The 17,078-nt window shown below is 38.8% G+C and overlaps 1 protein-coding gene and 1 long non-coding RNA gene across 2 annotated transcripts; one reads left to right on the top strand and one right to left on the bottom strand.

Moving 5' to 3' along the window:
- The first annotated feature begins 6,674 nt into the window (after positions 1-6,674).
- Positions 6,675-9,572, top strand: LOC103953904. Its single transcript, XR_007251897.1, has 3 exons — positions 6,675-7,539; positions 7,826-8,963; positions 9,103-9,572. It is a non-coding gene; the product is annotated as an uncharacterized LOC103953904 (long non-coding RNA).
- Positions 9,573-9,793: 221 nt separating this feature from the next.
- LOC103953903 (disease resistance protein RPV1) lies at positions 9,794-16,412 on the bottom strand. Its single transcript, XM_018649076.2, is given in 10 exon segments — positions 9,794-10,536; positions 10,929-11,045; positions 11,446-11,827; positions 11,829-12,179; positions 12,277-12,476; positions 12,479-13,052; positions 13,171-13,464; positions 13,657-14,749; positions 15,198-15,831; positions 16,160-16,412. Coding segments are annotated over 9 exon segments (3,921 nt in total). The 5' UTR covers positions 15,731-15,831; positions 16,160-16,412; the 3' UTR covers positions 9,794-10,159.
- Positions 16,413-17,078: the final 666 nt, after the last annotated feature.

Below are 17,078 nucleotides of genomic sequence, written 5' to 3'. Positions count from 1 at the left end.
ATACCATTCGACATCAGACCCAAAACTAATTAGGATCAAAGTAGACGCAAATTAATCTTTGTTCAACCTTTCGAGTTTTTACTATAACAACAATCTTTCTACTTGTACTGCCCTCTGCTTTGACATCTGCAAGTGCTGCAAACTGGTTTGAGCTACCTTATAAGGAAAATCAAGTTGAGTTTAAGTGTCGTTTAAATTTTCTTATTTATTTTATGTCAGTTGCTTTTCATTACGTTTTTCTTTGTCTCTCTAAACTCTTTTGTCCTTCTTTTTCAGTGAACCAGTGGGTGGCTCCACATTAGCACAAAAAACGATTGAAATCAAAGTAGAATTGTAGGGAAGGCTGATAAATAAAAAAAGTCAGTACAAATTTCGCATCGACCCAACACATAATGAGCCTGTTGTGAAGATACTTCTAGTGAACAATAAGGCCCATCTACCACAGTGTTATTTCTTTGCCACCGATATGGCAGAAGTGAATGAAGATAAAAGTTTCCTAGACCAAGGGATGGTGGGTGTGGGAGTCCTGAAACTGTATATGCTGGACTCAGTCTCCAATTTCTCTTGACATTAATTCATATGGGAATAATTATTGCAAATATTATTCGACAGCAGACCCAAAACTAATTGGGATCAAAGTAGATGCAAATTAATCTTTGTTCAACCTTTTGAGTTTTTATTAGAATAAAAATCTTTCTATTTGTACTGCCCTCTGCTTTGATATCTGCAAATACTACAAACTAGGGTTGGGCAAACGGGTCTTGGGCCCGCGGGTAGGGGCGGGTATAGGCGGGTCGGGGAGGGTCCTGTTTTTAAATAGGGGAAACGGGGCGGGACGGGCCTAGGTAATGGCATTCTAGGGTCGGGTCGGTTCCAGATTTATAGAAAAACGGGCCCCGAACCGGCCCGTTTGTAATAGAAATGGACGGCCCAAATTGAAAATAAACATACCTTCCAATCATGACCGTTGGTTTTAGGTTTTACCCTAATAGAGTCTTTGCTCTCTCTCGATCGACCTCGACCTTTCCGTCTCTCATCCTCGATTTTCTTCTTGAAGTCCGACATCTGGAAAGGTCTCCTTCAAAGTCACTCTAACCTCCGATCCGAAGCTCCCCTTCAAAGTGTTCGTATAACATAACCCCCTCAATTTCTATTCCAATTCCTATTTCGATTTTCCATAATTTTTTTTTATAATTCAATCAATTTTTTGTGTTTTTTTTTTTAGGTTTAGCGTGCCGGAAGCAGCGCCTTTCACCGCCGTGCTGAAATTCGCGGCCGAGGAATTCAAAGTGCCTCCCCAAACCAGCGCTATCATCACCAACGGTAATTTGACTTCTGGGCTTTTGCATGTCGCTGTTGATTTCATTTTTGGCTCGTAAAGTTTGTGACTTTCTGATTTATGATTTGGGTTTTGTTGGAAATTTCAATTGATTTGCTTGTGGAGTTTAGTGGGCATTGATCGGAATCGATAAGGGTTTTTGGTTTCTGGAAATTGGGCATCCCTTTTTTTGTGATCCAAAGTATGAGATTTCAATACGCTTATGAAGATTAGATCTTGTGGTCTTTTTAACTGACGGCTCGGGCTTATAATTTATGTAGAGCAATAGCGATATAAACCTCAACAAAAAGACCAAAATTTGAAATTAGGGAATGTATAGAGCTGAGGTAAGGAAATGGGGAATTGAATTCAGATGACATTCTCGAATTTGATATTAGAAAAATGTTTCATCATTTGGTCTTATGGGATTGAGTTCACAAGAATTCCTCAAGAATATTAAGAGCGCATAATTTGTTCTGCTTCAACTGAAACGTAAATGAAATGTCCTACATTTTGTATGAAGTTGGAAGGATCAATGTGGCAGTTTGAAGTGCACTCAACATACCAATATCTTAGTCCTTGTCACTTCAAGGGACAATGAGTTTTGTTTTTTTAGTTTAAATTGCTGTGCGATTTTTCCTATCCCAAGATCCAATCTGAAATTAGAATTGATACTGTCCAATCTTTGGACAATTGAAATTTTAACAAACAGTAAGATTTCTGTGAACAATAATAGCTTTAGCTTTTATTTGATAGACTCATAGAAGTAAATGTATGATGGAATCACAAGGGATGGTATAGATTTATGCAACGTACTTTGCAAGACCTCTCAATTTCCAGGTTATCATTGCCTTGGGTGTGGAGATGTTGTTTCTTATTTCTCACTTGTTTGTTATTATTTGTGTAGATGGTGTCGGAATCAATCCTCAGCAAAGCGCAGGTATGCCAGTGCTTTACCTTTGTTGCTGTAATTTTAAGTTATCTATTCATTTTTGCATATCAAATAGGGCCCATTGGAACAAAATATATAAAACTTAAAACCTATCGTCGCGGGATAATTATCAGCAGTCGACTTCAAAACTAGTAGGGGTATAAATAGGAGTTCAAGGATTCTCATTATGAAGAATATTTAGTTGTGCTTAGTTTCAATGCTATGCTATGATGTATGTTCATGTACACAAAAAAACAAATGTCGCTATGTGCACTCCCCAAACAGATAGATATTAAATTGTCAATTAGAATAATTGTGGTACTGAATTCATCATTATTGTTAGCATGGATTAGACCCTTGGTTTCACACAACCTTTGACTGGCTTTCTCAGGGAATGTATTCCTCAAGCATGGTTCTGAACTACGCCTGATTCCTCGAGATAGGGTTGGGGCTTTTGGAACAATGGACGCTGCATTACAATCAAACTGAAGAGATTGGTCTACTTCTGGTTGCGGTTCTATTCCCTTTTTATGATCTTGTACCTTATTAAGTTGGGAGGATTTTCAAACTTTAGTTGACGGTTGAACGAGATAGCAGGTGAGTGTAATAGATGCTCTTAAATAATATTGAAAATTTGAAAGGATAATATTACAGTTCTGTTGTTTTTGTTGTAGATTCATCTGTGGTTTCTGTTGGAGATGAATCTCTCCTGCATAGCAATTTGATGATGGTTCTGATATAGCAATTTGATTAAATTTTAGGTGGCTAAGAAGTGTTGCACTGCTCCAAAATTCCTTTTGTTTAAACCCTCTCAGGTTTTACAAGTTCTTGCTGGTTATTTTTCCGTCTTTTTTAGCGTGCGTTTTTAATTATGTTTTTTTTGGAACTTGGAAGATGTAATATTATTATTTTGAATGTATTGTTAATCTATGAACTTGGATATTGGACTTTGTATTTAGATTGGATGTGAATAATGGTGAATTTGTGCAAAATATGCGTAAATGCAATATGTGACTTTTTGCAGTTGCAATCTGTGCAAATCTGTGCAGTTTGCAATCTGTGCAAATCTGTGCAGTTTGCAATCTGTGCAGTTTTGTGCAGATTGTGCAAATCTGTGCAGTTTTGTGCAGATTGCAATCTGTGAATATGTACAATTTTTTTTTTCTTTCAAACAACCAAAAAAAAAAAATGGACCCGTGGACCCGGCCCGAACCAGCCCGTTTCAACCGGTCCGGGTAATGTCCGGTTCTTATATTAAAAAATGTAATCCCCGGCCCGGCCCGCCCCGTTCCCTTTGAACCTAGGTCCGGTCCGGTCCCTTCAAAATTGGGCCCGGCCCGGCCCGTGCCCAGCCCTATTGCAAACTGGTTTAAGCCGCCTTAAAAAGAATATCAAGTTGAGTTTAAGTGTTGTTTAAATTTTCTTATTTATTTTATGTCAACTATTTTTCATTACGTTCTCTCTGTCTCTTTAAACTCTTTTGTCCTTCTTTTTCAGTGAACTAGTGGGTGGCTCCACATTAGCACCAAAAACGATCAAAATCAAATTAATTGCAGGGCAGGCTGACAAATAAAAATAGTCAGTACAAATTTCGTGTCGACCCAACTCATAAGGAGTCTGTTCTGAGGGTACTTCTAGTGAACAAGAAGACGCTACCGCAAGGTTATTTATTTACCACCGATATGGCAGTAGTGAATAAAGATAAAAGTTTCCTTGACTAGGGGATGGTGGGTGTGGGAGTCCCGAAGCTGTACGTGTTGGACTCCGTCTCCAATTTATCTAGACATTAATTCATATGGGAATAATTATTGCAATTATTATTCGACATCAGACCCAAAACTAGTTGGGATGAAAGTAGATGCAAATTAATCTTTGTTCAACCTTTTGAGTTTTTACTAGAATAACAATCTTTCTACTTGTACTGCCCTCTGCTTTGATATATACAAGTACTGCAAACTGGTTTGAGCTGCCTTAAAAAGAAGATCAAGTTGAGTTTAAGTGTCGTTTAAATTTTCATATTTATTTTATGTTAGTTGCTTTTCATTACGTTTCTCTCTGTCTCTATAAACTCTTTTGTCCTTTTTTAGTGAACCAGTGGGTGGCTCCACGTCAGCACCAAAAACGATCGAAATCAAAGTAGAATTGCAGGGAATGCTGACAAATAAAAAGAGTCGGTACAAATTTTGCGTCGACCCAACTCATAAAGAGTCTGTCCTGAGGGTACTTCTAGTGAACAAGAAGGCCTACTTACCGCAAGGTTATTTCTTTGCCACCAATATGACAGCAGTGAACGAAGATAGAAGTTTTCTAGACCAGGGGATGATGGGTGTGGGAGTCACGAAACTATACGTTCTGGACTCCGTCTTCAAATTTCTCGACATTAATTCATATGGGAATAATTATTGCAAATACTATTCGACATCAGACCCAAAACTAATTGGGATCAAAGTAGATGCAAATTAATCTTTGCTTAACCTTTTGAGTTTTTGCTAGAATATGTACTGCAAACTGGTTTGAGGTGCCTTACATCTTGGAGCTAGTTTTACTTTCTTTCTCCAAAATCTGCTCATTCGTTTAACTTCTTGCGGTAATTAAGCTTGTGTTCGCGCCTAATGAAGTTGAATTTAAATTATAACTAGCTGTAGACAAGAAATTATTCCTTCTGTGCAATTTAAAAAGAAAATCAAGTTGAGTTTAAGAGAGCAGCTCTCCATTATTTGGTCACCAAATTTACAAATCATCAAAAGAAAAATTACTGGAAAAACGGATTCATTCAGTTCCATCATAATTTTACATGATCATCTAGAACAAAACACCAAAGACAATAAAAGAAACACTAAAATTATTAAGGGGAGAAATTAAAAGCCGGTGAAAATTGTCTTACAAATCTTCATTCCATGCCAAGTTCTGCAGCCACTAAAATTAATAGTTATTCAAGTAGCTGCTTCCGAATAAGCACTGCGGCGCTGCACTCCTACAGGCACACAAATTCTATACTAGTAGGCACTTTTTTCTTGAGGTGTTGGATAGCATGATCTCTTGCATTCTCTTTCTCATTCTCCAATAGGGCATCGCTATCGAATCCCCAAGGCCAACCCCAAAACCGGACAGGATTTATAACAATCTTCTCCAGTGCAACAGCATTCTTCACCAAGTACCTGACATGCTTTACGCAACACTTGTGACCCCGATACCCTGCTATTTCTACCACCTTGAGGCAGTGATGGGGTTGTTTGGAAACTTTCTCTAGTACTGCCATGTCCTTGTTGGAAGTTCTGAACCCCAACTGCAACAAGGAAAGCAAACAAAACCAGATTCAAAACAAACCCCGTTATTCATTCTTTTGGTTCTTCGAGAATACAGGTAACAGAGAGATGAAAGGATATGAACGCACAAAAACATTCATACATATATCAACTTTTATTTGGTAACCTATCAATAACAAAGGCATACAATACATACATACCCCCAAAACAAAGCTGCGCACGTCAGGAGCTGCCTTCATGAAAGACGCTAAGCGACCAAGGGACAGACAGTAGTCGGCATCCACTAATAATTCCAAAGGCTTTAGATTTGATAACACGGGAAACGCATGATTCTGATTGTAGACCTGAAAGCCAACAACTGAGTAAGGGACGCGACAATACTTGATCTCAACCAAATAACATGGGATAAGTATGCTTACCGCTCCCCTGATATCCAGCTTCAGGGTCTCTAAATGAGAAAGACGGCACGAGAGTTGACTGAACGCAAGCCTTATGAATTCAGGCGCCTTTCCCGGTCTCTCACTTGTTCTTCGAGGCCCAAGAAGCAGTACATAGCATCGCCTACTTCAAAACTAAAGTTGACCCTCCTTCAAAAAAAATTTTAGGCTACACCACTGAGACTAACCATCGTGATTATTTTCCCTTTTTTCATTGACAACCATCACTAAACTTGCGTAGTCAATTGCAACAATTCTTCATAATTCTTCGTAAAGGGAAAATAATCATGATGGTGCAAGGAATAGTACAATTAAAATCAAAATATCGTCCAATGCCTGCATGTCCCAATAAATAAATACAAGGCGTTCTACAACATTCAAATGACTTCAACATAGCACTACTTCAAGTTCGGCTGACTATCTATTCAAGTCTCTTCCACCAAGTAATCATTGAGTCCTTGTTTAAAGAAGTTATCCTATAAGCCTTCTCGGCAAAATGAGGTATTCCCAATTGATGTTCGGTGCAGTAAAAGTCGAACCACATTTGAAATTCGGAGTAACTAGCAGCCTTGTTTTCGATGTAACTGGCAGTCTTGTCTTCATTTAAGGGCCGATTTAATGTGGGCTGGAATAAATTGTCCATTGGGCTTTTGGGTGAAAGTAATTAGAAGGCCTTCGTCTAGGGTTTTAGTTGTTACAGACCCTATAAAACGAGCACGATGGCTGCCTACAATTCGTTAACCTTCAATTCGCAGACCTGAGTCTGGAGGCCCGAGCCGCCGTTGCAGAATATTACTATTACTCTCCTCCTCTTGGTGATCGCCCTGCTTCATATGACCTTCTGAATTCAGGGAACTTCTGGATTCGGGGCCTGCATATGGACAGGGTGGTTACCAATGGGATGACGGTGATATTTAATTCATGATGTTGGCAAACTCGTCGGAAAATCGACGCCGGCGCTGGAAAACTCACCGGGGACAGAGCTCTGAAGTGGCCGCCATACCACTCCTCTCGCTGACATTTCACGAAGAAGATAAGGAACACGAAAATTATGCTAAAGTTCAGTGCTTTTTGTTGTTTTACTTTGTTTTTGTGTTCTAGGGTTTCAGGGTTTGGTTGCTGCCTGCTGGTGACAGGGTTCGAAAGCTCGAGAATTTTGACCTTTAGCGAGGACTTGTTCTTTCTGTATGAATCAACTCTCAATTCTATGAAATTTCAATTTCGACTTCAATGCCTGTTTTGAAATTTATTTCATGATGTTCGAGTTGCGATCTCAAATATCGCCTTTGTGCTTGAATTTATGATGCAAATCTTAAATTTTGTAACTCGTCTAAATTTGGAGTATGTGAGATTAGATATATTCTGAGATCGTGTTTTTCCTTCTTTGAAAACTGTCCCCGAAAGCCGTCATCTCCTAGCTCAGTCTACTGGTTATTATTTCAGGGCTGCCCTTCGGTCGAGTGTTTGCCACTAACTTCACTTATCATGGCCTTTCAATTGAAATGGCACTAGATATGTTTTGACATGCTCGTTCTGCGCATTTGATATGTTTTGACATGCTCGTTCTGTGCAAGTCTTTCATCTCTGGTAGTTTCTCTAACAATTAATCATAAACTCCTTTCTAGTGTTAATCAGACAGCTTCTATGATGATTAAACCTTGATATCCCAAAATTAATCCAAGTTTTGATCAAATATCTAAATCAGTTTTTCGTGTAATTCTTTTCTTCCGAAAGTAAATTATTTTTTCATAATTAGTTAGGCAATTGATGCAAAAGTTTTTGTTTATTGTTAATTTCGTTTTTGATTTATTCATATTAGGGTTACAGATTAGATTGTTAATTTCGTTTTGTGCTTGTGTGTGTAATGATGTAGAGAGAGAGTAGTAGTGTTGCAGCAGCAAAATGAAAATGGGACAGGATATGTTGTTGGAAATCCTATCAAATCTGCCTCCCAAAACTCTGATGCGATTCAAATGCGTCTCTAAATGGTGGTATGCTTGCATCACCAATCCGAGTTTCGCATTGAAGCACCTCTCCAACTCCGCCAACAACAGCCTCACCACTCGCGACCTCCTTTTCAAGAGATTAGTAGTGCAGCGGCAGCATGAGGAGGAGGAAACTGAACAAGTATTCCTGTTGCTGAAGTTATGCAAAGACGATGATAATATCAATGACGAGGATAGCAATTAGCTACTCTCTTGTTGGTGTCCGATGAGCCATGCCTTCCAATGTGGCCCACATTAGGTTTGGACCCGCAGGAGGATTACAATTGGCCAGAACATATTGATACTGATTTTCATCCTGGATTTGGCTATGATCCCAAATCTAACGAGTACAAATTTGTGGCCTTTACTACTTATACTCAAGAGCTAGATGACATTATGACACTTACTACTCCACACAAAACGGGAGTATCACCATCAGTTGTGATTCTTGGGAAGAGCTCGACACCGTTCTTTAGAAGCTGAAACTACTTTGTTTTGGACAGGTTCCTGATGTGCTTCAGGGTATGTGTTTTTGGATGGGAATTCAGCAAGATAAGGAAATATCTGTTTATGACACTTTTGATGACCCTGAAGGCGGGCGAGGTATTTCGTAGTATACCCGAACCATCTGAGCTCCAACGATTACCCCTGGGGTGTGACCTTGATTTGAAGCTTATTGTGTAGAATGAATCAGTTTCTTATGGTTCACAATGATGGACGTGTAGTTTGCTTTAATCTTTGTACTAAAAAGCTTATGTATATTCCCATTGAAACACGAGGTGAGTTTGTTGGTTATGTGAATAGCATAGTTTCGGTCAAGGGACGCAACCACAGGCCTGAGAGCATGGAGAATAATTGCTCAGACAAAGATGGAGATGCGATGGTGGCGGTAGACGGGAAGAGGGAAAGCTGCAGGAGGCAGTACACGTATTCCGTTTAGGCCATCCAACCGGCTGATGTTTCCCATAGAATCAAGAGGGTGATGGAGGGCCTCCGGGCAGAGTTTGATGCGTTTCCCTGTAAACAGTAAGTTGCTGTTTACATTAACTTTTGAGCTGTTTTTAATTTTTTTTGTTTTCACGAAAGCTTCCTTTTAAATTTCTTCTTGTTGTTTACGGGAATGTTCATATGTAATCTGTCTGTCTGCAATATTTGATGGATGCAGGTTCTATGCCATATTTAAGCCTCCTCTACGGGAAGTCGACGGAAGAAGAAGAAGAAGAGGAAAAAAGCTCGAGAACTGGTTAATGCTCTGGATGAGGGCATTACTAGCTTGACCTTCCGCGTAACTCGCTTTGCATTGTATGAAATCGACTACGATGACAAATCTCTGAATTCTTGGACGAAGATTGATGAAATCGACCATTAGACAAGTTCTCTGAATTCATATAATTGCAAGCAAGTTAGCAACTCTGAGGTCGAACAAAGTTATAATATATCAATCATTTGCAAACGTGGAGTAATATATCAATATCAAAGGATCCAGGGAACGAAAAGGGAGTTATTGATAGTATATCCAATGAACCAATGAAGAGTTCTCTAGGCCGCAATCATTTTTTTCATCTGAATATGTAGATAATATCGTTTGTTTAAAAAAATGATTCAACATTAATTAAGGGTGAAGCTAAAGAGATCATCTTTTTGGATCATATTTATAGATCACATGATGATGATGTGAAGATTGATGATTAAATTATTTCTTTAAACTATTAAAATAACCATTAATAATCATCTCATTTGATTTTAAAATGTAATCTAAAAAGATTATTTTCCCAGAATTTTTCATTAATTAATCCGCCCTCGCCCTGGTTTAATTAGCGGTACAACAAAACACATTATTTCCTTGGAGTCCTTAATAATTCTCACCCAATTAAAATTAAGTTAAATTAATCATATAAAAACAAAATATTTGAAATGCCAAAAATACAAAGGAATGGCGAGCAGAGACATGAACAGCCCTACAATCTATTCAGCTCTCATAGTCTCACTCTCTCCAAATGGAAAGGGCCAAAAGTCTGAGGTGTTTAGTTGAATGTTACCTGAACAAGTAGATGATGAATGATCAAGAGACAGAGAGGCACGTAAGAGGATCTTCGTCCATTGGGCCGGATATCTGATCTCCTCTGTCACTGACCTGCTGGACCCTGTGACTTCCAATGATCAAGATACAAAGAAAGGCTCGTAAGAGGACCTTTGTCCATTGGGTCGGCTATCAGATCTCCTCAGTCACTAACTGCTGGACCCTGTGGCTTCCAATGATCAAGAGACAAAGAAAGGCTTGTAAGAGGACCTTTGTCCATTGGGTCAGCTATCAGATCTCCTCTGTCACTAACTGCTGGACCCTGTGGCTTCCAATGATCAAGAGACAAAGAAAGGCTCGAAAGAGGATCTTCGTCCATTGGGTCGGCTATCTGATCTTCTCTGTCACTGACTGCCGGACTTTGTGGCTTCCAATGATGAAGGGATAAAGAAAGACGTGCAAGAAGATCTTCCTGCATTGGGCTGGATATCTGATCTCCTCTGTCACTGACTGCCGGACCCTCTAGCTGGAAGAGTATTGGGAGATTCTCAGGACGAGTTTGAGGCTGAATATGAGGGCCTGCAGGAAAAATACCATGAGGCAAGGAAAAACGTGAATGCGCAAGGATGACACGATCATGATCATGCACTGCTATAGTACTACCCATGTAATTACTGAGATCATAATTATTAGATGGCTCATAATTATCAGCTGACTCCTCATAGAACCGAGCTGGATGTCGGTAAAAAACACAACTAGCTTGATCCAAATCATTCGTATTTTCCTTTATAGGTTTGTTCCACATCTAGATTAACCATTGTTCTCATTGATGGCAAATGATGGCAAAATGTTTGAAAAGTGGAGAAAATGTCGGAAATTTTCTATTGAGAAATCCATCATTTCAACTCTCATAGTCTCACTATCTCCAAATGGTAAAGGCCAAGAGACTCAGGTGTGTGGCTGAATGTTACCTGAACAAGTAGATGATGAATGATCAAGAGACAGAGAGAGGCACGTAAGAGGATCTTCGTCCACTGGGTAGAGTGCTGAGAGAATCTTAGGACGAGTTTGAGGCTGAATATGATGGCCTGCAAGAAAACTATTAGAAGACGAGGAAAAACGTGAATGCGCAAGGCTGAGAGGACCATGAGCATGCATTGCTATAGTACTACCGATGGAATTACTGGGATCATAATCATTAGATGGCTCAGAACTATAAGATGACTCCTCATAGAACCGAGCTAGATGATGGTCAAAAACATAACTAGCTTGGTCCAAATCATGTATATTTTCCTTTATAAGTTTGTTCCACACTAGATTAACCATTGTTCTCATTGATGGCAAATGATGGCAAAATGTTTGAAAGTGGAGAAAATTTTGGAGATTTTCTATTGAGAAATCCATCATTTCTTAGTCTTGTGGAGGATATAGTCTCACTAACTCCAAATGGTAAAGGCCAAGAGACTCAGGTGTGTGGCTGAATGTTACCTGAACAAGTAGATGATGAATAATCAAGAGACAGAGAGAGGTGCGTAAGAGGATCATCGTCCACTGGGTAGGGTACTGAGAGATTCTCAGGACGAGTTTGAGGCTGAATATGATGGCCTGCAGGAAAAGTATTAGACGACGAGGAAAAATATGAATCCGCAAGTCTGAGAGGACCATGAGCATGCACTGCTATAGTACTACCGATGGAATTACTGAGATCATAATCATTAGATGACTCCTCATAGAATCGAGATGGATGATGGTCAAAAACATAACTAGCTTGGTCCAAATCATGCGTATTTTCCTTCATAGGTTTGTTCCACACTAGATTAACCATTGTTCTCATTAATGGCCAATAATAATCAGATTTTCTTGAATTGAAGTACTATAACGTCAACTTTATCCCCACTTTGCAATTTGAGCTTATCGTTCGAGAGTTGTACTTGCCAAAGTATGTGCCAAAGATTACAGTTTGAAGGCTTATCCCAATATCCGTTGCCAAAGTAAGCCTGCAACTTAGTACGCTTGGTACGATTTATAACAGTAATGCCAAATTCAAAATTAATTTCAAATCCATATTTGTGCAAGAAGCACAGAGTCAGCCCTTCAAAAGTACGACCATCATTCGGGGGAATATCAAAACTGACTGTAGTGCCATGGTCAACAAACTCAAACCAATCAGGAACAAAATTCCCATAAAGTAAAATGCCACCAAATCCGCACGAAGTCCATCCCTACATATACAATGCAAGTGTCATATATATACATGTAAACATGTGTTTGTGTGTGCATGTGCACTATGGGAAGGCAATGAGAGAGAGAGTGAGATACCTGTAGGATGTTCTTCCCAAAATCAGCTATGAGATTGGTGCAGTTACTCATATCAATCAATGTCATGAAGTTTAATGACTTATCCAAGCCTGGAACCTCAATGAGTTTGGGTGAATCACTTACCTTCAACTTTCTCATTTTTGACATTTCCGAAAAATTGGGCATTGTTTCCAATGCAGGACAATTAGCGGCATACAGAATTTCAAATTTGTTGGTAAATCAGGGATTGTACGAAGGTTAAAGCAATCATTTAACCTCAATGTTTCAAGCTTTGTAAGACCACTGAGGCTGGGTAGGATATGGAAATCATTCCCTTGAAGATCCAAAACTTGTAAAGAAATTAAACTCCCAAGATCCCGAGGGATTGCATCATGACCCAATTTCACACCGTTTAAGGATAAAAGAGTGAGATTCTCCAATCTAACTGTGGAAGATGGTATTTGTCTTATGGCTGTATGCTCTGCTTCAAGTATTCTCAATGATGTCATCTCCCCTAAATCCTCATGCACTTCTCTGAATTCTAAACAATCATTAAGAAGAAGAGTCTTAACATATTTCAACTTATAGAAATCCCTTGGAAGAGAACGAAGCTTTTCGCATTCTTTAAGGTTCACCAAAGAAAGTCTTTTAAGTTGACCAATGGAGGGGTGAATCTCGGACAAACTCCCACAATTTTCTAGTATCAACTCTTCAAGATATGGGACTTGTGAAAAGTCCGGTGATTGAATTAGAGATAGGGAATGACTGAGATTCATGATTTTCAACCTCTTTAGCAACTGTTACAGAAAACCAAAGGAAAATTGAAATTAATATCCAAAAGGAAGATGTCATAAAAAAAGAAGGAAATCCAAAAACAAGTAGAAACAGAACATCATCATGTGTAATTGATCGTACCTTATAGCCCTCCCAAACTTGTACCAGTTTGCTATACTGCATATCTAAAACTACTAGTCTTGGTTGATCAAAAAAGTCATCTGGTATGGACTTTAAAGGGCATCCTACCCAACACAACCATATTAACTCTTTGGGAAGATGTTTGTATTCTCCATTGAGCTGAACGTATTTGAGATGAAGGAATCTCAGTTTCTTCATATTGGCAAATGCTTCTGTACTAAAACTACACAATTTAGAGCTTCGAGGCCAAGGATCAGGGAAATTTAGAGCAAGTCCTTCAACTTCTTCAGTTCCCTGTTAACAAAAATGTGTAAGAAACGGATTATTTGCATATATTTACATGTATTATTATTCATTAGGCAAAATCACCTACGGTGAATATATTTACACGTAAATGTTGTTTAGCGTATAATAGACATACGTAGGTTACATATATGTTTTCAAGTAGGATGCATTAATGCAAAATTTTATTGGGAATGTACTTACAGATTTATTTCTCAAGACATTGGCGACCTCTCGACGGTTCCACAACCTACTCCATTTTCCAGGGTGACCAAGAGATTTTTTAGAAATGATCACTCTGGCCATTTTTCGAAGCAAATCATGCATATTCAACTTGTTGCCTTCAACAGTTACAAGACATCGTTCACGAAGGACATTGATTCCTATTGTTCCAAAAAATCCGCATCGATCTAATATTTTTGCGACATAGTCCTTGTCATCTCCAATAAAGAAACAAGATACGTCAAGAAATATAGCCTTCTCTGAATCATCTAGCCCATCATAGCTTATTCTGAGTCGATTTACAATATGTTCATCTGGATATCTTCCCAATTTCTCCAATTGACTTTCCCACTCTGCCCACGATCTTTTAATCAAAAGAGATCCTAAAACTTCAAGCGCTAGTGGTAAACCTCCACAGTAAGAAACAACCTTTTCTGAAACTTCAAGATATCCTTCATCAGGACAACTATTTTTGAAGGCATGCCAACTAAATAGCTCAAGAGCTTCTTCTTCATTCATTTTCTTAGCCTGACATGCTCTGTCCACATTTAGTAGTAGACGTTCATCTCGTGTTGTTATGATAATTCTACTTCCAGGACCAAACCAATCATGACTTCCAACTATTGCATCCAGTTGTTCCTTTTTATCTATGTTGTCCACGATGACAAGTATCTTTCTATGTCGAAATTGTTGTTTTATCAGACCGATACCTTCGGCAACACAGCTTATTTCATGCTTCTTTTTCAAGATGTCAGAAATAAGTTTTTTTTGCAAATCAACCAGATCATGTTTCCTTGTAGCATCACGAACGTCGGCAAGGAAACTTTTGAATTCAAACTGAGGATGAATTTGGTTATAAATGGCTTTGGCAGCTGTTGTTTTACCCAGTCCACCCATACCCCAAATTCCAACCATGAGAACATCATTTGATCCACCACTTGAAAGATAACTGATAATATCTTGAACGCGAGAATCGATTCCAACTATGTGCTTGGCCACATGTAATTCGTTAGTGCTGGTGAGCCATTCACAAATATTATCGTCAATAATTTTTGTAATGAACTCTGCTTCGGGCCTGAAAATTGAATTCATAAGCATTAGTGGGACTCAATGAAGGCTCGGTAGGAGATATCAGTACATAACAATTTTCTTTCCTTCTTCCCTTCATATAATATATGTGTGTGTATGTGTGTATGTATATTAACTAGCTACCAGCTAGTATGTGATTTTATGACGAACTTGAATAAAAGAATTCATTGATAACTAAAAGTTAGGCGTATGAATTAAACTCCAATTACGGTTTAGGTTACTTATGAGAGATTAAGGTGTATTCATTAAGCATGTGAATGAATGTTTAGATTATGTAAAATATAAATTAAGCATGTCAATTAATTGAGAGATTAAGTCATTCACTAAAATTTGCAGCTTCTGTGAAGGATCAATGTGAGAGATTAAGGTGTATTAATTAAGCATGTTAATTAGAGTAATACAACTTAAATCTTGAAAAGCAGCTGAATGATTACCCATTGCTAGCGTTTTTAAGATGGTGGCCAGACAAATTTGCAGCCTTTGTGAGAGCCTCTCCCCACAGCTTTAGCCTTTCTTGTTTAGCTTCACGTTTCTTGTCATCTTTTTCTTCACGGATGTCCTTTTCATGGTTCTGAAATGCTTCGGCTAAATCTCCGTCCTGCTTCCTGACATGCGAAGGATCGACGTGATAGAATATTGGCAAAACACGTCGCTGAAGTTCGGATCTGCACTCCATGATCTTCACCAGCTCGTCAAGACACCAACTCGAATCCGCATACATCTTTGAGAAGATAATGACAGAGATCCTCGACTCTTCGATTGCACGAAACAGTTTCTCTTTTATTTCTTCCCCTCTTGGTAGATCGTCCTCATCAATAAAGACCTGGTACCCTCTGGCTTTTAATGCCGCGTGGAGGTGGCTCGTGAAGCCATAGCGCGTGTCTTCACCCCTGAAGCTCAAGAATACGTCGTACTTCCAGAGTTTGGACTGGGAGGAGGACGAAGAGGAGGCTTCGTGGGCTGTCATGGCGGTATCCACCGTTATGGCATAGCAGCGGCTCAGATCACAGACTGAAAAAATAGCAATAGTTGTGGTTGTGTTGGCGTGTTGACCTGAAAAGCGACAGACTGCCGAAAGGGACGGTGCAACGAAAGAGAGAAGAAAAGAGGTAAGAAAGGGACATGATAGGACAGACTATTAAAATGATGCCACCACCGGTGAAGAAGAATATTAAAATGATGCTTTTTAAATATGACGGTGAAAAGCCGTTCGACACGTTACAGGACGGTGGAAAACAAACAATATTACGAGAGAGGAAGAAACAAAACTCTGCAATCGAAAAAAAATATTATCTCCTTCTTCAACTTGCAACAAACAAACAAAAAAATCACTTTAAACATATTCCGGTAGAAAAACACATCACAGAATTAGCAAATTTAGGAGAGAGAAAGAGACCTGCACTCAAAACGTAAGTTCGCCCGAGAAATTTTCCAATTCAGAATCCATATCGGGGGTTTTTTTCCCTTCAGGTATTCAAATATTGGGCTTGGTCGAGAATTTTCAAGGGATTTTTGTAACTTGGAAGCCATCTTTTTCAATTTCATAGCGGGAGGGCGGACTGAAAGTGAAATTTAGGGGGAAGGAGTTGGAGGGAAAAGTACTTTGGCGTTCTTGGATTTATCGAGATGGAGGACGAGGAAGGGAAAGGGTGAGAGAGAGAGAGAGAATAAAATTATTTTTAATGGTATTTTTTTATTAAATTAACAATGAGGTCCAGAGTCACCATTAATTATGGAGGAATGGGGGGAGTTTGGCGGAAATGAGGCCTGCTAGCATTTCTTTCTCAAGAATACGAGGTAGAAACAATTAAGATCTACCTCCTCCTATTTCATCTGCAATGTAAACCGGCTAAATTGATCAGCTAATCGTTCAATATCTCTCCGTGTCAAAGATAATTGTTTTCGCATCCATGAGATTTTGGTAGTACTTAAGTAAATGTTAACAAGGCGTGCAATGCAGTACGCCTGGTATAATTAATAACAGTAATTTCAAGAGGACTTTTAGGTTGTTCACTTAAGAAGTAAATACATCAGACAACCAACTTTTTAAAATTGCAATCACCACTTTTAGACATAATAAAGTCGGCTACGTTTCCCTCATAAGCAAACTCAAACAACTCACGAATACTATAAATCCAATTGAGATAAATGTCATCGTATCTTCAAAAAGTCCATCCCTATACATGCTGAAAAGTACAAGGATCTCATATCAAATTTGTCAAAATTAAAGATGACTTATATTGTGCAATTTCCACTCCTAATTATACCAAAGTATATTGTGATAAAATACTCACATATGAAGTGTTGTGCATGTA

The sequence above is a fragment of a genome, unplaced genomic scaffold, assembly GCF_019419815.1.
Source record: "Pyrus x bretschneideri cultivar Hongxiangsu unplaced genomic scaffold, Pyrus_bretschneideri_v1 Contig44, whole genome shotgun sequence".
Classification (NCBI taxonomy): domain Eukaryota; kingdom Viridiplantae; phylum Streptophyta; class Magnoliopsida; order Rosales; family Rosaceae; genus Pyrus; species Pyrus x bretschneideri.
The sequence above is the reverse complement of the archived record's forward strand: the minus strand, read 5'-3'. Positions and strand labels throughout refer to the sequence as shown.